The 20,599-nt window shown below is 35.8% G+C and overlaps 3 protein-coding genes across 6 annotated transcripts; 1 reads left to right on the forward strand and 2 right to left on the reverse strand.

Moving 5' to 3' along the window:
- The first annotated feature begins 248 nt into the window (after nucleotides 1–248).
- Nucleotides 249–11,919, forward strand: LOC131162766 (poly(A)-specific ribonuclease PARN). The gene is made up of 7 exons (XM_058119369.1): nucleotides 249–703; nucleotides 2,102–2,232; nucleotides 2,357–2,685; nucleotides 3,616–3,729; nucleotides 3,984–4,110; nucleotides 4,190–4,460; nucleotides 10,919–11,919. Exons 1-7 carry the CDS (start codon nucleotides 339–341, stop codon nucleotides 11,736–11,738), a joined length of 2,157 nt encoding a protein of 718 aa, XP_057975352.1. The 5' UTR covers nucleotides 249–338; the 3' UTR covers nucleotides 11,739–11,919.
- Nucleotides 11,920–12,067: 148 nt separating this feature from the next.
- LOC131162801 (early nodulin-like protein 6) lies at nucleotides 12,068–13,030 on the reverse strand. The gene is made up of 2 exons (XM_058119402.1): nucleotides 12,725–13,030; nucleotides 12,068–12,629 (listed from the first exon to the last, which is right to left on the reverse strand). The coding sequence occupies exons 1-2, from the start codon at nucleotides 12,945–12,947 to the stop codon at nucleotides 12,223–12,225; spliced, it is 630 nt and encodes a 209-aa protein (XP_057975385.1). The 5' UTR covers nucleotides 12,948–13,030; the 3' UTR covers nucleotides 12,068–12,222.
- A 1,724-nt stretch (nucleotides 13,031–14,754) lies between these two features.
- On the reverse strand, nucleotides 14,755–19,642 carry LOC131162774 (probable L-type lectin-domain containing receptor kinase S.7). 4 transcript variants are annotated; one of them, XM_058119387.1, is made up of 2 exons: nucleotides 17,424–19,636; nucleotides 14,755–15,075 (listed from the first exon to the last, which is right to left on the reverse strand). In XM_058119387.1, the coding sequence occupies exon 1, from the start codon at nucleotides 19,471–19,473 to the stop codon at nucleotides 17,425–17,427; it is 2,049 nt and encodes a 682-aa protein (XP_057975370.1). In that variant the 5' UTR covers nucleotides 19,474–19,636; the 3' UTR covers nucleotides 14,755–15,075; nucleotide 17,424. The 4 variants fall into 4 exon arrangements, with proteins under 4 accessions (XP_057975370.1, XP_057975366.1, XP_057975361.1 ...); XM_058119383.1 differs by lacking the exon at nucleotides 14,755–15,075 and adding an exon at nucleotides 16,935–17,153 and having other exon boundaries at nucleotides 17,424–19,642; XM_058119378.1 differs by lacking the exon at nucleotides 14,755–15,075 and adding an exon at nucleotides 16,935–17,143.
- Nucleotides 19,643–20,599: the final 957 nt, after the last annotated feature.

The following is a 20,599-nucleotide window of genomic DNA, read 5'->3' on the forward strand; positions in this document are numbered from 1 at the left end:
AAAGAGAGTCTTTTATTTGAATTTGCATTAAATTTAGATATAACGTAATATAAAATATATTAAAATTTTTTTAAATCTACTTAAATCCAAATTTAAGTTCTAAAATTTATACCCTTAAACACAACATTAATTATTAAGTTCTAAATATTGAATTTAAAAATCTAATTTTACAATTACCCTTTGTTCCCTTCAGAACGACGGCGTTCCCATTTTTTTTTTTAAAAAAAAAAACGCACGCACGCACGCACAAAGTCGAACTTCATCGCCCACCTCTTCCTTGCCTTTGAACAGCATCTCTCTCCTCCCAAAGGCGTCCAGGGTCTAATGAGGCATAGAGAATGAAGCTTCTGCAATGGCGCCTGAGACAGGTCCAGGGTGCCGCGACCCTAATTCTATTCCCCAACCCAAATCTCTTCTTCGTTCGCTCCTTCGCCTCCAGCTTCTCCCTAAAGAACGTCACCAGATCGAACTTTGACGCCGCACTCGCTGATCTCCGCCGCCTCGTTCGAGCCGCCGACTTCGTCTCTGTCGACCTCGAGATGACCGGCGTCACCAGTGCTCCTTGGCGCGAGTCCTTCGAGTTCGACCGCTACGACGTCCGCTACCTTAAGGTCAAGGACTCCGCCGAGAAGTTCGCGGTCATCCAGTTCGGGGTCTGTCCTTTCCGCTGGGATCACTCAAAACAATCTTTCACTGCCCATCCGTAAGTTTACTTCTAATGCTAGTTAAATGCACTTCTGGTCACTAAACTCTGTAAATTTTTATATCTTGGTGTTTGTAATTTCCCCCCCTTCCAATCCGGTGACGGTACGTTTTAAATTGTTTCAGTTCGGTACTTGGTACAATTGTTGAACTCAAATTGTAATGATTTTAGAATGTACATTAATCTGCAGTAACCAAGATAGATTTTTAAAAAAAAAATGAAAAATTCTGTGAACAGAAGTACATTAATTACTGACGCGTATTATTTATTGTCATTGTTGAGTTGATTATGATATGCGTGCTTCCTGAGAATATCTAGAAAAATGAAATTGGAATCAAGAGTTTTGAATTGTTGCCATTTGACTAAATTAATTGAGTCTGATGTGAGTGTTGTGCTTTGTTGAGGAGTTACTGGCTTTGTTTAGGAACCCAAAGTTCTAATTTTGAAATTTTCATTCTATACCTGCGCTGATAATACGTAGAAAATGAAATTAGAAATAAGGGTTAAATTGTTGCCATTTGTCTGTCTTAATTGAGTCTAATGCGAATCAAATGCTTTGTTGAGAACTTGAGGCCTTGATGTGGGTTTAACTTTAAAACAAAGTGGAATACAGGAAGATGACAAAAGAGGAGAAATTTTGCTTCTATGGTACCAGCTAAAAAAAAGAATCAAAGTTTTAAATTCTTCACTGGTCAAATGGATGAGTAAGGCTTCGACGGTGAAGGCTTCATAGTCCTGGTTGATTGTTTCTCCGACCTTTCTTTGCTAATAATATATATATATATTTAAGTTCGCTATTTTTTTTGACATTGTCTTTGCTTCTATGCAGAGGTTTTGATGACTTTTTGTACACCTCGCACACTTTTATCATGTTTGATGTGATTTAGCGGCATTTGACAGATTAAAGTGATTGAAGCTATTCTCAAACTCTGTGAGACTACAAAGTACCAACTGCCGACCATATGCTGGCTAATTTTTTGACAAAAAAGTTCTTGTTTTCAATTCAATTTGACACATAAGTATGTTGTATGATGGAGGACCACTCGTGATGCCTGTGCACAATGTTAGGCTTGCATATCCTACTTCTAGCTTTGGAAATTCTGCATTCTGTTTCAACTTTGGAAATCTGGGTATTTTATAAATTTCAGTATTTTTTTTATAGTTACTTTGAGGGTATATTTGTGATTTTTAGTATTGCATTTTAAGTCACAGGTATTTTATTTCAGTACTGTGTTAATGTAATGAAACAATCAGATGTGCAGAATGCTTTATCGAAACTTTTCAATAAAACTTATAGCATTTTGTCTCCGGCATGAGATCTTGTGATTGATTTAAAGAAAATTCATTCTATAATTGTTACGCCTTCAATTAATATTTCAGTATGCTGTTTCCTGACAGGCACAATTTTTATATATTTCCTCGACCAGAGTGTCCAGTTGATGGGTCATCATATGAGTTTCTCTGCCAGACAACCTCAATTGATTTCTTGGCTAAATACCAGTTTGATTTCAATCTGTGCATACATGAGGGTACGACACTTGGAGTTCTTGGTTATAAGGATCAATACGAATATGAATTGCATAGTTACCTTGTTACTCTGTTATGCTTATCGTAATAAAAATTATATTGGATTACACTCTTGGATAATCTCAGGAATATCTTATTTATCCAGAGGACAAGAAGGCGAAGCATTGAGGCGTATGAGTTTGGCATATGGGGATGAGATATCAGAATCATGGTGTGATTTGAAAGGAGTTCAAGACACCCCATTGATTAGAATGGCAGATGTTTTCTTTGTAGAGAGAATGAAGAACAGAATTAATGAATGGCATTGTGCAATACTACGGAATAGAAATCACATGTGTCAATCTCAGGACAGCTCTAATGATTCCAAAAAACAATTTCAAACCATTTTCTACAAGATGCGCCCTGCTTTTATGCTGAATGGGTTCACTTCTCATCAGCTGAGACTGATTCAGTTGGTAATCTTGTTTTTGTTTTCATGGCTATTCTCTGTTCTGCTTACTGGATAATTGCTTTATATATTGTCAGGAGCATCATTTTGAATAAATATTTTGCATGGTCGTTCCTGTTTAGAAGTATGAACTTCCTTCCCCATTTTTCATTTGCATTTGTCTTTGGCAGGCACAAGGTAATTTATAATACAGACACTCTCATTCATTTGTTGAGTGGTATGAAAACAAGGTAGATACTCTAGAGCTGCAAAAATTTATTTTCTTCCTCTTTTGGTAATGGAAAAGAAATATATTAACAATGAACCAAAAAGTACTATGAGGGGAGACAAGAATTCCTCTCAGAAAGTAATGGTTGGTGGGCAGTGCTTTATGTAATTATTTTTTGGCTGCATGCAAAGTTTGAATTGCAACAAAAATAGCTTCCTCTGTCTTCTTCTGTACCTCAAGTTGGAAGCTTATTTTTTTCCTTGAACTTGTTTATTAGATGACATATATGACCAAGGATAAAAGGTGCTAGGCCTGATTTGGGTTGAAGGCGTACACTGCCAGTAGAACTCAAATCTTACAGCAGCCTATATAAGCAGAAAGCATTCAGAAAATCAACGAAGCAATTCTCTAAACTTGCCTAATGATGAAAATTCTGAAATTTTAGGCGTTAATATAATCATTAGTTTTAATGAAGGCTGTATGCCATCCCTGGTGTTGTCCAGTTGCTCCAACAATGATTCAACTTTATCCTTAGCTTTTGAACATGTAGAGACTACTGGTAAACTCTATTTTTTTCACCTTTTTTTTTATATATATATTTTTAGCTCTCTGCAATGTAAATAATTTTCATGTGTGCTTTGTGTGTATCATGCCTTCATTTTTCATTATCATATATTGCTGAAATTTCTTCATTAATTTTGTAATATATATGGAACATGAAATACTCAGGTCATAAAGAAGCACTTTGGGGATCTTGCTTATGTTCGTGTGAGTGGTGAAAATTCCTGTTTAGAACATTTAATTGTGCATACTGACTCTGAGGATGACAGAAGGGCATTAATGGTAAGATGTGAATAGAAGCGCTCTTCAATGATATATTGTTGATTTATTTCCTGTAAACTGTGAAGTTTTTGATCGGACATTATAAGTTTTATAAGTACAGAGAATTAAAGTAAAAAAATTCTGATCTTAATATGTTCTGGTTTTCTGATTTAATGTTACTAAATTGGATGTGGATGGGAGATGAAAATGGAAGTTATTTTGTGTGAGATTACCTGTACCTTTTGAAGGCATATTCATGTCTTAATCTGCTGCAGAAAGATGTGAAGGATGAGCTTCGGAAAGAAGCAGAGAAAAAAATCAAGGCTGCAGCTGGGTTTCGACATGTTATTGATCTCCTTTCATCAGAACAGAAGTTGATTGTTGGACACAATTGCTTTCTGGGTACACGTATCCTTCATTTTTTTTTTCGGTTTTAAATTTGAATTGCATAGATCCTCAGTTACTTTTTTACGTGATACAGATATTGCCCACATATACAGCAAATTCTTAGGTCCTCTTCCTTTGACTGCTGAAGAATTTGTCTCCTCCGTTCACAAGTACTTTCCATCCATCATTGATACAAAAATTCTTTTGAATGCAAACAGTGTACTACAGCATCTGATGAAGAAGAGTGGTACATCATTATCCAAAGCATTTGCTCTATTGTGTCCTCAGATTGCTTCCAGTTCTGAAAGCTCTGGCTTGGCTTTCAAGCCATGCATTAAAGTGGAGGTTCAAGTGGATGACATGAGGTTTGGTTGCTAGTTTCTTTTGGTGCTTGAAATTTTGCAGTAGTTTGCCATAAATCTGACACAATAGTCTGTATTGCTTGATGTCTTTGCTTGAAGTTCCCTGCTTTCCTGCTCTGAACTAGTTGTCATACTTGTCATTTGCTTTTAAAGTTGATGTAAAGTGTATGTAGTATACACTATTTGTCCAAAGTGGGGTTGGGGAGCAGTTCCTTTAACGTTCTTTCTCCCTTTTAATGAAAAATAAGATTTATGAAAAACAAAATACAGAAAAGGACAATCCTCTTGAAAGAATTGAAGAACTACTGTACAGCAGCTTTTCAGTCACATTGTGCTCAATGAAATACCAAGAAAATCTCCTGAATATAAAACTCAAAGTGAAGCCAGTGAAACAAAGGAAAAAAAAAAACTTATCCCTGTGCAGAAGTGGAGAGGTACAATCATTGCGGGAAAAAAATTACTCTCACTCCTTCCGCCCAAGAACAGAAACAAAACACATTGCCTCAAAACATTTATTTTCTCACTCCTACCAAAGCTCTAGAAACTTATCTTCATAAAATCTTCTGTGGTAGCTGAAGAAACCCATGATTCACCAAACATTTCATGAAGTGTAATCCAGAGTCTGGGGCAATGTCACCGTTTGACAATGAAGAAAGTGGTGGCCATTAGTTCACTTAGAAGAATTACACCAACAAATGTCTGGACTAAGGATGTTACGAAGCCCCCTGCCCTCCCCCACACATAAAAAAGTCACACACAAAAAACCACCTGCAACAAGTTATTAGTATGAATTCTCTATGAAGAGCCAGAATCCAAGAGAAGTCCTTGACTTTTGAAGGAACTTTTGCCTTCCTAATAACTCAGTGTATGAAAGGAAAGAAAGGGGGAAACATTTATCAATCAGGCAAGAAAGATTTGCAAGAAGAAACATCATAATTTTCTTCTTTCCAAATTCTGGTATTAGGAGGAATAAAAATGCAAGAGCCTCCACCAAGCAAGCAAGCTCGTCAATGGTCATCTTACTGAGATTTCTAATGGAGTGGAAATCCTTGAAATAGTTCCTTACTCCAAACAAGAAGAAGAGGAAATGGGAGCACTCTGAATATAAAGTTGGTCAAGCCAAGGATAAGAACTAGAGAAGGTAGCATTCCTTATTTTCTTGAAGTTAAACTGAAGAACATAACAACAACAACAACCAAGCCTTAAGTCCCATTAGGTGGCATCAACTACATGAATCCTTTTTCATCAATTTTCACAATTGTAGACAATCTCCTCCGACAATTTAAGGACTATTAAATCCTTACTATCTCATTTCAAGTTAACTTTGGTCTACTCCTTCACCTTTGCATTGTTCGGCCTATGTTGCAACTGCCCAAACCATCTGAGATGCCTCTCCCTTATCTTATCTTCTATAGGTGTTATGCCTAACTTACCACCAATACTTTCATCCCTTAATTTATGATATTTATCTTTTAACATTATACCACTTATTAACATTAGCAGTCTCATTTGGATATGTTGTTCCTTAGTTGTCTGATATTTGGATCTGTATAGCATAGTTGGTTTTATAGTTATCTTATAAAACTTTCCTTTTAGTTTCAAGTGTATTTTAAGATCATTCAACATTTCTTTCAATTTCTTTTTCAACTTGCAAAATAGATCCAAAGTATTGAAATCTAGTAATGCCATTAATTTCTTGACCATCAAGTTGAATCTTTTCTCCAATACTCCTCCTATCATGAACAGAATTACACTTCATGTATCTTGCCTTATTTCTACTTATCCTAAAACTTCTAGGTTCTAAAGCTTCTATCCATAATTTTAACTTAAGTTCTACTCCATCTCTAGTTTCATTTAATCAAGATAATATCATCTATAAGCAACATACGTCATGGAACCTCATTTTGAATACTACTAATAAGTTCACCCAGCGCTAGTGCTAAAAGATAAGGGCTCAAAGCAAATATCCTTGATGTACACATATTGTGATTGGAAATTCCCTAAATTCTCTACTTATAGTCCAAACACTAGTCATTACTCTATCATACATATCCTTAATGACATTAGTATACCTACTACAAATTTCATTTTTTTTTTTTTTTCCAAAACTCACTAACCTCCTAGGTACCCAATCATAGGCTTTCTCTAAGTCAATTAAAACCATATGCAGGTCTCTCTTCTTTTTTCTAAAATTTTCCATTAATAATTTTAAAAGATATGTAGCTTTCGTAATCAATCTCCTGGGCAAAAAAACCAAATCGATTTTCTACGACCCTTGTTTCTAACCTTAGTATTTGTTCAAATACCCTTTTCCCCAATTTCATTGTATGATTCATAAGTTTAGTTCTACAATTGTTATTAGAATCTTGAATATTTCCTTTATTTTTGTGTATAGGTATTAAAGTGTTTTTCCTCCACTTATCTAGCATTTTCTTTAGTTTTTATAATTGCGCTAAATAAATTAGTTAACTATATAATACTGTTATCACCAAGGCATTTCCAAACTTCAATTGGAATATCATCTAGTCCCTTTTCCATTTTTTTCAACTTTCTTAATGTGAACTTAAATTCATTAATTCTAATTTTGCAAATAAAACTAAGATTTTTAGATTTTTCACATTTGTCAAGTCAACGGTTAAGCCTTCTAGTTGGTTTTCATTAAATAGCTTATTAGAGTAACTTCGTCATCTTTATTTTATGTCTTATTGTTTAATTAAGACATTATCATCCTCATTTTTTATACATTTTACATTACCTAAGTCATTATCAGCCATATTTTTTTTTTAATATTTTACATGACTTAAGTCCTTGCTCTTTCTTTTTCTAGCTCTAGAAAGTTTAAATATGTCCCGTTACCCTTCTTTTTTTTTATTTTTTTGTCTTATGTAGCATATAAATTATTGTATGCTTAGTGTTTAGTTTTAGTAATGACCTTTTTACATCGTTTCTTGTTTTAGACCAAGTCCTTTTTGCTTTTATGACTTTTTTAAAATCTTGATCCCACCACCAACTTTCTCTACTAACTTAGAATCTTCCTCTAAATTCACCTTGAATTTCAAATTTTATCTTTCCAAATATATAAGAGCTAGTTATCTTGCTCCAAAGAGTGTTTGCGTTTACACTATATCCTATTGTCCATCGTGGGTCTAACTATTTATCTTTAAATTTTATTATATTTTCTCCTTTTTGATTATGCCACCTTGCTCTCTTGCATTGATTTATGTTACATTTTTTTATACATATATTTAACACTAGAACTCTTTGTGCTGTTAAACTTTCCCTGGTGATAACTTTACTACCCTCCTTGTTAAGAAAAAAATTTATGTGACTTTTATTTTGTGCACTCTTAAAGGTTATTAAGTATTCTCTCTTTAAATCTTATATTCATTGTAATATGATGATATAGCATAGTGAAGCCTGAGATCGTATCACCGGACTCATTTTCATCTCCATATCCATGTTTTCCATATATCTTCTCATATCCTTTATTGTCATTTCCAGTGTGTCCATTCAAATTAGCTCCATGTATCCTCTTATTTTTATTTGGCTTGTGGCATAGGAAATATTCCCATGGACTAGCATTCTCAAGAATATCATTCCTCAAGATCTCCGCCTTGTGAGAATATTTTTGTTTGGTTTGTATTGTATGATTTTTATAAATGGACACTACATTACCATTCAACATGGAAATCTTGACAAGCATTTCAAGAAGATAATCACTATACCCTTGACACGTGTATAAACATTATGAGAATAATTATTATATTTTTGACACAAAACCTACTAAGAACATCTACTTAGTTAAATCTATCTCCTAAAATTTTCAACAATCATAAATTAAAAAAATTCAACTCTTAAATAATCCAATTAATTGAAATAATAAAAGGCAATATAGTCTCTAAATGTTATCAATCATGTGATATTATTATAACAACAACAACAACAACAACAAGCCTTAAGTCTCAGTAAGTGCAGTTGGGTATATGAATGTGTAGTTGGCTATATGCATCCTTTTCTACCAATTCACGCAATTGAGAGCATTTTCTTTAACTTACTAAAGAGCTATTAAATCTTTCCTCACTACCTCACTCCAAGTTATTTTAGGTCTACCTCCCTACCTCTTCCAGTACTATTAACATTAATTAGCTTGCTCCTCACTGTTGCACTCCTTGGCATTCGTTCAAATGCACAAAACATGTAAGCCAACCCTCCCTTATCTTATCTTCTACCAATGTTATTACTAATTTTTTGCAAATATGTACATTCCTTAATTTATCCTTTAATATTTTACCACTCATCTGCCTTAGCATTCGTTTTTTGGGAACTTTTCTTTTTGAATTGATATTATTAGAACATAATAATATTATTTTTATTTTATTTATAATAATTTTAAAAATATAGTAATAGTGTGTAATAATATTGTGACAGGGGCATTGATGTCCAACTAGCCAAATTAGTGAGGGCAATTTGGTCCCAAAAGTAGGATTCCCTTGGGAATGCCATAGGGAGGATTTGAATGGGATGTTCATGTTTTGTGGGCACCTTTCATTCCCAAGAATGTTAAAATGCCCACCATATAGGGTTCTGGTGCCCAAACAAACATGGAAATGAGATTCCATGGGCATCACATTCACATGTGTGTTGAAAGATGCCACAAACTAGATGCCCCCTAAGTGGAAAGAAAATGTGAGAAATCCAAGAAATGAAATTCCTAGGATTCATGTATATAATTCATTTGGCATCCCACTCATTTTGTTGGATAACATAACTCCCCAATCACTCTCTTCAAAATTTACTTCTACTTTTTGAAATTGCTATGTATATTCAATGAACTCATACATTAGTTTGCAGCAATAACTGCAAATCTAGTATATGAACTATGGATGCTGTAATTAGCTTTAATCCTGCACTCAAAAAATGAATATTGCTTGTTGGGCTTGGACAGTGGACACAATTATATGGGGGCACAGATGTGTACAGTCATTTGTGTACTTCAATGCTGATGTGTTGTTGCATGTGCACACGAGCTGGGGCATGCTGCATGCATCATTGCATGGCCTCGAAAAGAATATGTGTGGCCAAATATAAAACTAGTGGCTGTTTAAGTATTATATTTTGGATTACTTTGATTCAGCCCTACATGAGATAAAATAACAAAGAAATTTACAAGTTTATATTGGATTGCATTCATGCATCTGCACTTTTTTCAAGTGAATTGACTTGTAAGCAAGCATCAAACTACTGTAAGGGTTCCCCATCATATGCCTGGCATGCACCTCTCCACTGTGAAATTGAAGCAAACATGTTTTGTCAGGGCATTTCCCACTGGAAAACTTAGGTGAAATCTAGGCGTGCAAGAGCTGGTACACCAATTTGATTAAAATCACAAATTTTACTGCAGAGTTGTCTGCCGACCTCCTAGACTGTCATTTTCAAGTTGTGAATCAGATTATCAGTGCAGTCCTGGAGATAATTGCAAATGCGTGAAACTTGGTGATGTCCTGTTTGACATGAAAGTGCAAAACATTCTTTATGTGATTTTAGCTTTCCCTGTCCTCAGGTACCCCACACTGCCCTAAAAAAAGTGAAAAAGGAAAAAACACAAAATACAAAAGTGCAAACCAGTGCTTTTCTTCCCATCTTCAATCCCCATCCAATGCAGGGGGGAAAAAAGAACGCAAAAAAAATAGGAATCTAAAATTGGGAGATAAAAACCAAAATAAAAATAATAAAAGGAAAGGAAAGGAAAATGAGGAGGAAACTCATTTTTCATTATATTTTCCTTCTATGTTGAATTCTATTCAAAATGAAAATTTATTTTAATGTGACTAAAAATAAAGAAAAAATAAATATTAATGGTGTAAAATTAAACTTTTTTTTATAAATTTGATATATTTATTATTTTCTTTCGCACTTTCCTTGATAACTAAACATGAAAATGTGAATTTCTTCATATTTTCCTTTATTTTCCTCAGTGTTTTCCGAGTTCCTCCCTGTCCTCAGATACCCCACACTGCCCTAAAAAAAGTGAAAAGAAAAAACACAAAAGACAAAAGTGCAAACCCGTGTTTTTCTTCCCATCTTCAATCCCTGTCCAATGCAGGGGGGAAAAAAGAACGCAAAAAAAATAGGAATCTAAAAATGGGAGATAAAAACCAAAATAAAGATAATAAAAGGAAAGGAAAGGAAAATGAGGAAACTCATTTTTCATTATATTTTCCTTCTATGTTGAATTCTATTCAAAGTGAAAATTTATTTTAATGTAACTAAAAATAAAGATAGACTAAATATTAATGGTGTAAAATTAAACTTTTGTTTATAAATTTGATATATTTATTATTTTCTTTCGCACTTTCCTTGATAACTAAACATGAAAATGTGAATTTCTTCATATTTTCCTTTCTTTTCCTTAGTGTTTTTCGAGTTTCAAACGGAGCCTAAGATTTACAATCTTCCTGCAGGTCATGCAACTGGAACTCTGGAGCCAAGCATGAAGCTGGCTATGATGCCTTTATGACAGGTTGTGTATTTGCTCAGGCATGCAGTCATCTAGGAGTTGATTTTAAATTACATTCAGGGCCTCCTGACTTGGCCCAGAATGAGAAACTCCAGAAGCACATCAATCTTCTTTATCTCAGCTGGAATAATGGAGACATAATTGATCTATGCACTGGTAACCAGTCTGCAGAATCTCCAGGTTCTTATAACCCCAAAAGGCGTTACCCAAAGATAATGTTTTCAAATATCATTCTGATATGGGGATTCCCATCCAAATTCAAGGCAAAGGAGATTCGAGAATGCATCTCTAAGGTTCTTGGCCTTGGCTCTGTTGTTTCCTTATACCACTTGGATGAAACTGCTGTATTTGTTCAGTTCAGCAATGCAGAACTGGTCTCCCATTTTTTGAGTTTGAAGGAAACCTTAGAGAGAAATAATGACCCGGTATCTGTTTTGCATCCCCTCTCTGGATTATTGGAAGGTGGAAACACTCGTGCTGCTAGTTATGAAATTTATAGAGAGATTTGCAGTTCGCCCATCTCAAAAGTCTTGTTTGCAGATCAGGCAGAGGCTGTTGGTATTAAATGGAAAACCCTACTCGTTGAATCATCCAAGATTGAGACCCAGGAACAAAATAGCCCTAGCAAAAATGTTGCAAATGCCATTCCAGATTCTGCTCACAAAAGCAGGACACAGGGGACAGACGATGTAATGTACAATCCAACTTGTGGCCATGTCTCGGGTGATAGAATTATAGATTATCTGTGTGCTGTCAAAACATGACCTGTTGAACCATTAGAAACCTGATTTGTATTATTCCAGCCCAACCAATTTTGGATTAAGTTGATGTATTTTTTTAAACAAGAAAATTTCCTTGTAGTATTATATTGAAGTTTTGTAAATGAACTTGGGAATTGTACCAATGACAGCAGATAAAATTCAAATTATGATAGATTTCTAGACATTCACCACTCCTATTTTGGTTTCAAAATTATATTTCTGTACTCTACAGGTCATTTCTGTCCAAGCTCGAGCTAATCAACTGTTGATTCTCAAGTATTTCAGAGCAAAAAACAGTGAATGAAACTTAAAAACTATTATTTGGATGATCATTAGAAGCAACCAAAATGAATAATAATAATAATAATAACAACAGCCATACAATATCAATCAATTGCAATACGACTAAATAGACCACAAATTAAACACCCATACCATCCACCTAACAAAATGAAAGAAAGAAGTACCACAACTCTCATTCTACTTCCTACATGAACAGATAAAGAATGACCAGAACCCCTCCAAGAGCAGTCATGAAATAGGATGCAAGCGAAAGCTTGGTGGTAGAATTCAGGTTCATGGAGGGCGGCCCCCAGTTGTCAGACATCCATCCATGGCCACCTTCTGATCCTGTACTGCTGCTTGCCCCCTCTGCATCTGGTGAAGCTGCTGATTCCGGGGCGTGGACTTCAGATTGCACCATTACTCGTACAATCAGTTTCTGCCCGGATTGGCAGTGGCCAGGCTCCCCACTGATGAAGTAGAAAAACCCGTACCTGTCGAATCGAAAAGTCGTGTTCCCATCTTCAAACTTGGAGATTGGGTTTGTCGTGATGCAGCTCTCATAGTCTCCCTTGCTCACTTCAAGCACCGAGTCCTCCTGGTACTTGAAATCTGAAACAAATCAATACCCAAAAAAGAAATTATAGTAAATTGATCATAGAACAAAACCATTCAACTAAAAGCTTTCGCACCAATGAAGAGCTTACAAATGGAATCCCCGACATGGAATCGGTTTTTAGTAGCCCATTCATTGTAAATGTCGCTCTCGTTTATGGTGGGCTCGATCCAGCCTCTATGGCCACCGACTTGAAACTGATAAGAAGACACGGAGAGACTAGCCACGGAAATGATCATGAAGAGAAGAGGGAAAAAGAAGAAAGGAAGAGCAGAAGCCATTGTTTGGCGAATCTGATCACTGAGTATTTGCATAGTACATCTGGGGTTGTTCTTATAATTATATATATAGGATAGGAAGATGGGAAGAGGAGGTTTGATGACAGTTAAGTTGGTTATCGTGTGAGGGGGTGGTAGTGGGGTGGGGCAGTTAAAGCCAGTCCAAAGCATGCACATTGCGTATGATCAACTGATTGAACGGCTGTGATCTTAATTCCAAGCCGCCGGACCATGATGGCTGATGGAGGCTCCTGATTGGGTGATTGTGGGCAGTTTCTAATTCACATTAAGCGCGCCCTGCAAAACTGCCAATAAACTTCTTTGTCTTGGGAGTACAGAATGTAAAATTATATATAACTTAAAAACATATGAATTTAAGTGAACTAAAATAGTGAATGGAACGGAAGTTTCACGTATAGAATCTATATGAGCAATTTTGAGTTTCATTTAAGTCAATTAAATCTTTTGTATTAAATATTTGAATATATATATATATAACATAATTGGATGCCTGCCAAATGTGATTTTTATATGCTCTTTATAAAACAATCAAAGTGAAATTCAGATGATCCTTTCTGTCACATTCCCAAGAGCTTACCCGGCCTGATAGGGAAAAGAAATTAGGTCCTATACGTTTGCTAGATGGTGGGGGTCCGAGGGGGTCTAAAACTAATATCGTAATTATTGTTGTTGAAGCAGGGTCCATGATCACACTAGTACTACTTATAACTAAGAAATAACCTACATAATTTCCAAGGCAGGTTGAGGAGAGCTCGACACGTGGCAAGTCTTCCGGCGTGTCCCTGGGCTTGCATATATTTATTTTGCAAACAATTTACAACATTAGTACTACTATCATGCAGTTTTCAATATGTTTTCCGTATCATTCTATTAAAATCCCTTCATAAAGTAAAATTTCTAGTTAGCATGGACCCTCTGTAGCGACTGATGAGTGATGAATGATGATGACTTCACATATATATATATATATATATATACATATAGGTCAATTATCGGAGGGGGGGAGAGGGAGGGAGACCCTCCCCCCTTGTGGCCGTATGGCTCTGCAAGCAAAACAGGTTGCCGGTGTCTCCATCCATGGCTGCTTTTAGGTCGACATTGCCTTTAATTTGGATTGCCTTTATATATATGTATTATGTGTATATATATGTCTTAGACATTGACATGAGCTATTGTAATCTATATTTTACTTACTGCAAATTTCTTTTGATATAAACAAATTTGGTGTGTGAATTAATATGGTGATAGCGATGGAAGGGGAACATATGAGGAGGAGAATCTCTCTGTTCATGGAAATGCCAAACACATACATAGATGGACACACATTTAATTTGATACATATATATATATATATATATATTAATTAATAAATATTAACACCACAGCTGTAATTTCCAGCCTGAGTCCCAGCAGCTGCTGCTTCATGCCTTAGCTTCATATACTTACTAATTAGTCGGTGGTTTTCCACAGGGTCTCTCTATAAGAAGCCCACACCCTGATCGAGTTCTTACCTCTCTCTCTCTCTCTCTCTCTCTCTCTCTCTCTATAACCCAGTAGGGGTAAACGTATGCTGATCAAAGAGGGTTTTGGAATTTGCAGAATCCATGAAGGCATCAGGCATGTATGCAGGTAAATGTTAATCATAATTAATTAATTCTAAAGCAATATCTATTCTCTTGGTTAATTTTTTTCATTGCTGCAGTGATTAGTTATCTAACAAAGATCAACTTTCATGCATATTATATTATATATATATATATATATATATATGCATTTTCATCGATATTTTTATTTTATTTATTTATTTTTTATTTTTTTGCAGTGTAAATTGATGAAGGCAGGGATAGAATGAAGATCAACTGTTGATGAAGAGAGAAATTAATGTTGACAGAAGAGAGTGAGCACAAACCAGCATCAGCAAAAGAGTCTTTGCCTTTGTTGAGAGTGTGCTCTCTCTTCGTCTGTCATCATCCCTTCCTCACCCCTGTAAATCATCTCTCTTCTCCTAAACATGACTAAATGAATGGTCATGATCCACGTAAGATTTCTCAATTCAACTTCGCTTAATTTCTGCTGATCCCTTCTTTTATCAGCACCCACTTTCTAATCAAATGGTTTCTAGTCAGCATTAACCCTGCAAAGGCTGAAATATGTACAAACCCAATATTAGTCACGTATGATACTCCTTTTTTCAAAACAGAAGAAATTGAATATTTTGAAGGAGAAGACAGACATTAACTCTACATGAAAGCCGTAGGTGTGTCGTGTTTGGACATCAATTTTGTCAAATTTAAAAATATTAAAAAAGGCAAAGCAACCAATTGGCTAGGCAGGAGAAAGTAATAGTAAAATATATAAAAGGATTTCAAATATTCAAAACATACTTGTTTATGGTACTTGGGATGCTTTCGCTTGAGAAGCTACAATGTAAAGACTATTAGGGTCTCGTCTATTGGCACATTTCTGCCATTCATGTGGTGGGTTCTATGCTCCTACAATGATCGATCTAACGTAGGTGTTTGGCAGATGCTCGAGAATTTAACTAGTCTCCATCGATCTAATTGATTTATGTAGCAGTTGATATGTATTTACTCTTATTCTACCAAGCATTTAAATGAGTCTACTTGTATTCTTCTAAGCAATTGTTTCAGCATGTAATTTTAGGATTTTCAAGAGAAGTTGTGATAAACCACAGAAAGGGAAGGCTACATGTTTCATACATAGGAATATAATGGAATCAAATGGAATGGATTCAAATTTATCAATTAATTTTTGGGTATGATTTATTTAATCTTTCATTCCATTAATTTCACGCTTACCTCATTTCGTTTAACGAACCAAACATGAAGAAAAAGAGTATTTGTTAATGTGAAAAAGGTTAAGTCTTGCACTGTCCGTTCAAATAATTGCGATTGAATTACTGTGTCAATGAAGTTTGTCAATATAAAGCGTTAAATCTATCCTTGGTTATGCCGATTTTTTATTTTTTTTTACTAAAAGAGGGTGACGCCTCCATTTATTTATTGATATGCCCTTACTTTTGGCGGAAGAATACCATGGTTACAAGACAAGTATTGGGAGATTACATATAAAAAAATTAAAGGCCTCCCAAAAACAACACCAACAGCCAACCAAAATAGGACTACAAATTCAAACAAAGTTAAATAAGAAACAAATCTAAACAAGCCTATAAAAAACAAAAATAATAAAATAAAATAAAATCAAAAAATCTAAACCTATCAAACAAAAATCGAGAGGTTGAACTAATGACAAAAGGAAGTGAGACCCAACCTATCTATTCAAAGGATACCTTTCAAAGAACATGTTTTTCATAGATGACATTGTTTTCCATTTATCCTTGGTTACGCCGATTCTCTGCCCTAAACCCTAAACAATCCTATATTGAACTTTAATTGTTTCCGCGTACATTTTGGGTCTCCTAAAAATGAAGCCTTTATAAAGTTATTTTCACTATTCCCATTAAATGGCATCATCTTTAGCACTGCATCAAAAAATTTGACAACGTTTTGAGATAATCCCAAAACAATATCGTTTTCATGCTCACTGGAAAGGGGCACTTCACCATGCATGACAACATTTGCTTTCTTTCATTTTCAAAAAGGACACTATTTGACTGCAATAAATGGTCTTACCATTTTCATGTTTCCTTTTGGACTGTAAGCAAACCTTTGAAATGAGTTATCCTGTATGTTGTGGCAAGTAACTTTATTTTTTTTGTCAATATTCCATCAAAGTTACTGTTCTATTTTTTGAGGATGGATGTTGCAGAGCACACAGACTCCTGGTAGGGTTGGCCTCTAACTTTAAAAGGTATGCATAAAGAAGGTAATATCTAATTTAATACCTGACCTAGATATTGAACTCAAGTGCCTGGTGATCACATGTCGAAGGTAATTTTCTTCATCTAATGGTCATTCGAAGACGGATGAGATATCATGAATTCAGCTGTTTCTGATACCAAAGGGGTTCTACAAGCAACAAAGCCAACCCAAAGAGCTGTAATATTTTAGATTTGCAACTAAGTAATCTTCATTTAGTTGTTTCAAACAGTTATTCTTCTTCTTCTTCTTCCTCTTCCTCTCTCTCTGAATTTCTCAATGCATATCATCAGGGGGAAAAGCATAAATTTAAACTGTCATTCTCGGGTTCTGCTTTGTTTTTGTGTGGAAACAAGTTTCAAGCCTGTAAACCTGTTGTGATCTTCCATTGTAAGTAATGGTGCCGTCAGAAAAGAAAACATTCTGCTTTTGTGCATAAAAGAAGACAAATTTTGAAGGTTGAGAACGCATCTTATGTAAAAAAAAAATACAGCACACAACAAGAGAGTTCAAATGGAACCGCTCTGAACTCAGGCTAATGAATGAGATAGGCATTGATAGCAGAATCATGGAATAGCAACACTAAAATACAAATAAAAGAATATTAAAGAATTTCAAGCATCAATTTACATACAGTAATTTGAGATCTTACTTCATTCTACTTTGATTTCATACATTGGACCAGGCGTCTTGCACTCTTCGCCATCCGACATGATGTCTTCCAGACTCAAAGGCAACCTGGAAGAGAAGGAGAGACTTGGCTTCATCTTTGGCACAAGCACAGACTCTGCCTCGTCATTAAGGATCTGAAAGACTCTCCTCATGGAAGGCCTCTCCATGCAATCTGGATTTGCACAGCTCAAACCCACAAGCAACAGCTTCCTCATTTCTTCCTCCTTGAACTCCCCACTCAACCTTTTATCTGCTGCTTCAATAATCTTTCCCTCAGAATGCAATTTCCAGACCCAATCCACCAAATTGATCATTTTCTGAGTACCTATTTCTTTCTCAATTGGCCTCTTCCCACAAGTCACTTCAAGTATGACCACACCGTAGCTGAAAACATCAGTCTTCTCAGTTGCTTTCCCATACTGAAGATATTCTGGGGCAAGGTACCCCATTGTTCCCGCAGTTAGAGTCGAAACAGGGCTCTTGTCATGATCCATGAGCCTCGCCAATCCAAAATCCCCAAGCCTTGCGTTGAAGTTTCCATCCAGCATTATATTACTGGTCTTTATGTCCCTGTGAATAACCTGTTGCTCACATTCTTGATGTAGGTAGGTAAGAACAGAGGCCAGCCCAATTGCAATATTGTACCTATGAGACCATTTTAACGGTGTACGTTGTCCCGATTCTTGGTACAACAGCTTATCGAGGCTTGCATTGGCCATAAATTCATAAACAAGCAGCAATTCGCCCTTCTCGGCACACCAACCTTGGAGCTGCACCAAATTCTTGTGCCTCAAACAAGCTATTATGGACAATTCAGCAAGGAACTCGGTTTTACCTTCATGAGTATGCTTCGATCTTTTAACAGCAGAAATCGTTCCCGATGAAAGAAAAAAGGCCTTATAAACTGTCCCAAATGCCCCGTGGCCTATTATCCTGCTGGAATGAAACCCTCTCGTGGCCGACTTCAGCTCCTTGTAAGTAAACTCCCTTGGGCCTGCCATAAGCTCTGCCTTGAAGCTCTTCTCTGTTTTAATACCCTTCCACTTCCTCACAGACGCATAACCAAACGCCACAAGCGCAACACAGAAGAAGGCCGGACCAGCAATGCCGAGCCCCAAACCGAGCCTCTTTCGATGTTTCTTTGCTGAATCTGAGACAGTAATTGGCGAATTCACAGTCACCGAGCTATCAGACACGTTGTGGGAATGCAGGCGCGACCTCAACCCAAAAGTCCGAAAGGTCCAATTCTCAATCACATGAAGCTCGGTGCTTCCCTCCGTAGACGCAGAGAAACCCACATACATAGGCCCGTTTAGATGCTCATAGAGATCGATATCCACACTCAAGCTCGGCTTTTGGGGCTTCAAACTCGAGTAACTCAAGAAAACTTTCAAATTATCCTCCTCGTTCTTGTACTCAATCCAAGCCGTAATCAAATTCCCGCTCTTTAGATCGATTCCCTGAGAGATAGGGTCCGCAGTTCTGATCGAATTAAGGCTGTTAATGTCCAAACCCACATGGTTCTCGTTGGGATCGCTGAAGTGAGAATCGAGTCGAGTATCGAATTCTACAGCTACGAACTTGTACTCCGTCAACTGGGAAGAATTGACAAGACCCAAATAACCTCCCGTGCTTCCAAGAGTCTCATTGTTCGGCGATATAAAGAAAGTCAAACCATCCCCAAACGAGTTCGGATTAATATTGGTCATGGAGAAAGAGAAACTAGTGTAGAAAGAAGCTGTGGCGTTCGATTCCGGATCGGAAAAGGGAATTGGGCGGTTGTAGATGACGGTGCCGGCGCTCGAGGCCGGAACCCCGAGTTCTCGGGTGAGCCCAATGACGCCGTCTCGGAGATACGAGTCTCCGAGCAGAGTGAGGTTCCGGAGGGTGAAAGAAGGGAAATTGAAACTCACATTGCCGGCTAAAACCAGAGGAGGGTCGAAGAACACAAACAGGAAGCAGAAAAACAGGAAAACAAGTAGTTTTCTTGGATTCCTGTTCGTGTGGATTTCATAAAAATGGATCAACATCGCCAAAGTGGCTTTCGACAGGGAGATGATGAACAAGAAGGGTTCAAGAAAAACGATGGTGGGGTTTGAGAAGATGGGGACAAACAGTTCTTGGATTGGGAAGTGGAGTTTAAACGGTTAGGAAATGGGCGCGTGGGGTTGGGTTTTGTAAAAGAGTGGGTGGGTGAGTGGATGAGAATGAGAGGAAGCTAGGGTTTATAACGGTTATGAAGCATGAACCGTGTTCCCACTTCCCACCTCTATTATTTTTTCCCCCACGTCGGAGGCTTAAATATTAAATGACAGTGATAAAGTGAAGTGAGTTCATATGATTGGTCATGATGGGGACAATCAGAGCCGTCCATTTTGAATACCATCATATAATCTGTGGGTCCTACTGTTTTTGCGGACTTTAATTTTAATTTAAAATTATTATGCTATAACTATATAAAATATAAAACAATTAATGGTCTCACCGAACATTTAGTTAGTAGTAAACTGCAGATATTTGATTTTTATTTTTTATTTTTAAATTTATTATTTAGTTTTAATTGTATAAGAATGAATGAACATGTTGACCACTTGGTCAAGTAATGAACATGTTAATATTTAATATAAAGTATATAAATGATGACATGTATTTAATATTTATTATATTTATATATTATTTCTTACGATATATTAAATTTTATTTGAATTTTTTAACTTCAAACTGACAAATATGAAGTAAATTTTAAAATAGAGATATACTTGTCATCAATAAAAATTGCTAACAATTTATATAAATATATTTATTCCATGTTTGTGAGTTTGAAATTTATACTTTTGATTTTTATGTGAATTTGGATAAAAGTATAAGATAAAATTGTATGAAGTTTCCTTCAAATAACATAAATTTAAATCTTAAATTTAAAATTCTTGATTTCATATGCAACTTTTAATAATAGTCCAAAAATATTTAAAATCACATTTTAATAGTATTCAAGAAATAAATTAATTTAAGTCACAAATATGCATGAGATAAATAATTTTACTTGCAATTCAAACTTGAATGGCATGGATAAAATTAATGAAGAAACTTGTTTGGAAAAAATTGATTTGAGAACCATTAATCAACTAACATATCAATAGATAAAAAAGAAAGAAA

The sequence above is a fragment of the Malania oleifera genome, chromosome 1, assembly GCF_029873635.1.
Source record: "Malania oleifera isolate guangnan ecotype guangnan chromosome 1, ASM2987363v1, whole genome shotgun sequence".
Taxonomy (NCBI): Eukaryota; Viridiplantae; Streptophyta; class Magnoliopsida; order Santalales; family Ximeniaceae; genus Malania; species Malania oleifera.

What these genes read in the sequence shown, in the direction of transcription:
- LOC131162801 (XM_058119402.1), bottom strand. Translation starts at nt 12,947, where the DNA reads ATGCAAATACTCAGTGATCAGATTCGCCAAACAATGGCTTCTGCTCTT. An exon ending in CCATGTCGGGGATTCCATTT is followed by an intron (nt 12,630 to 12,724) that starts GTAAGCTCTTCA and finishes GATTTGTTTCAG; the next exon opens with ATTTCAAGTACCAGGAGGAC.
- LOC131162774 (XM_058119387.1), bottom strand. Translation starts at nt 19,473, where the DNA reads ATGTTGATCCATTTTTATGAAATCCACACGAACAGGAATCCAAGAAAA.
- LOC131162766 (XM_058119369.1), top strand. Translation starts at nt 339, where the DNA reads ATGAAGCTTCTGCAATGGCGCCTGAGACAGGTCCAGGGTGCCGCGACC. An exon ending in AGCTGAGACTGATTCAGTTG is followed by an intron (nt 2,686 to 3,615) that starts GTAATCTTGTTT and finishes TGAAATACTCAG; the next exon opens with GTCATAAAGAAGCACTTTGG. An exon ending in ATGACAGAAGGGCATTAATG is followed by an intron (nt 3,730 to 3,983) that starts GTAAGATGTGAA and finishes AATCTGCTGCAG; the next exon opens with AAAGATGTGAAGGATGAGCT.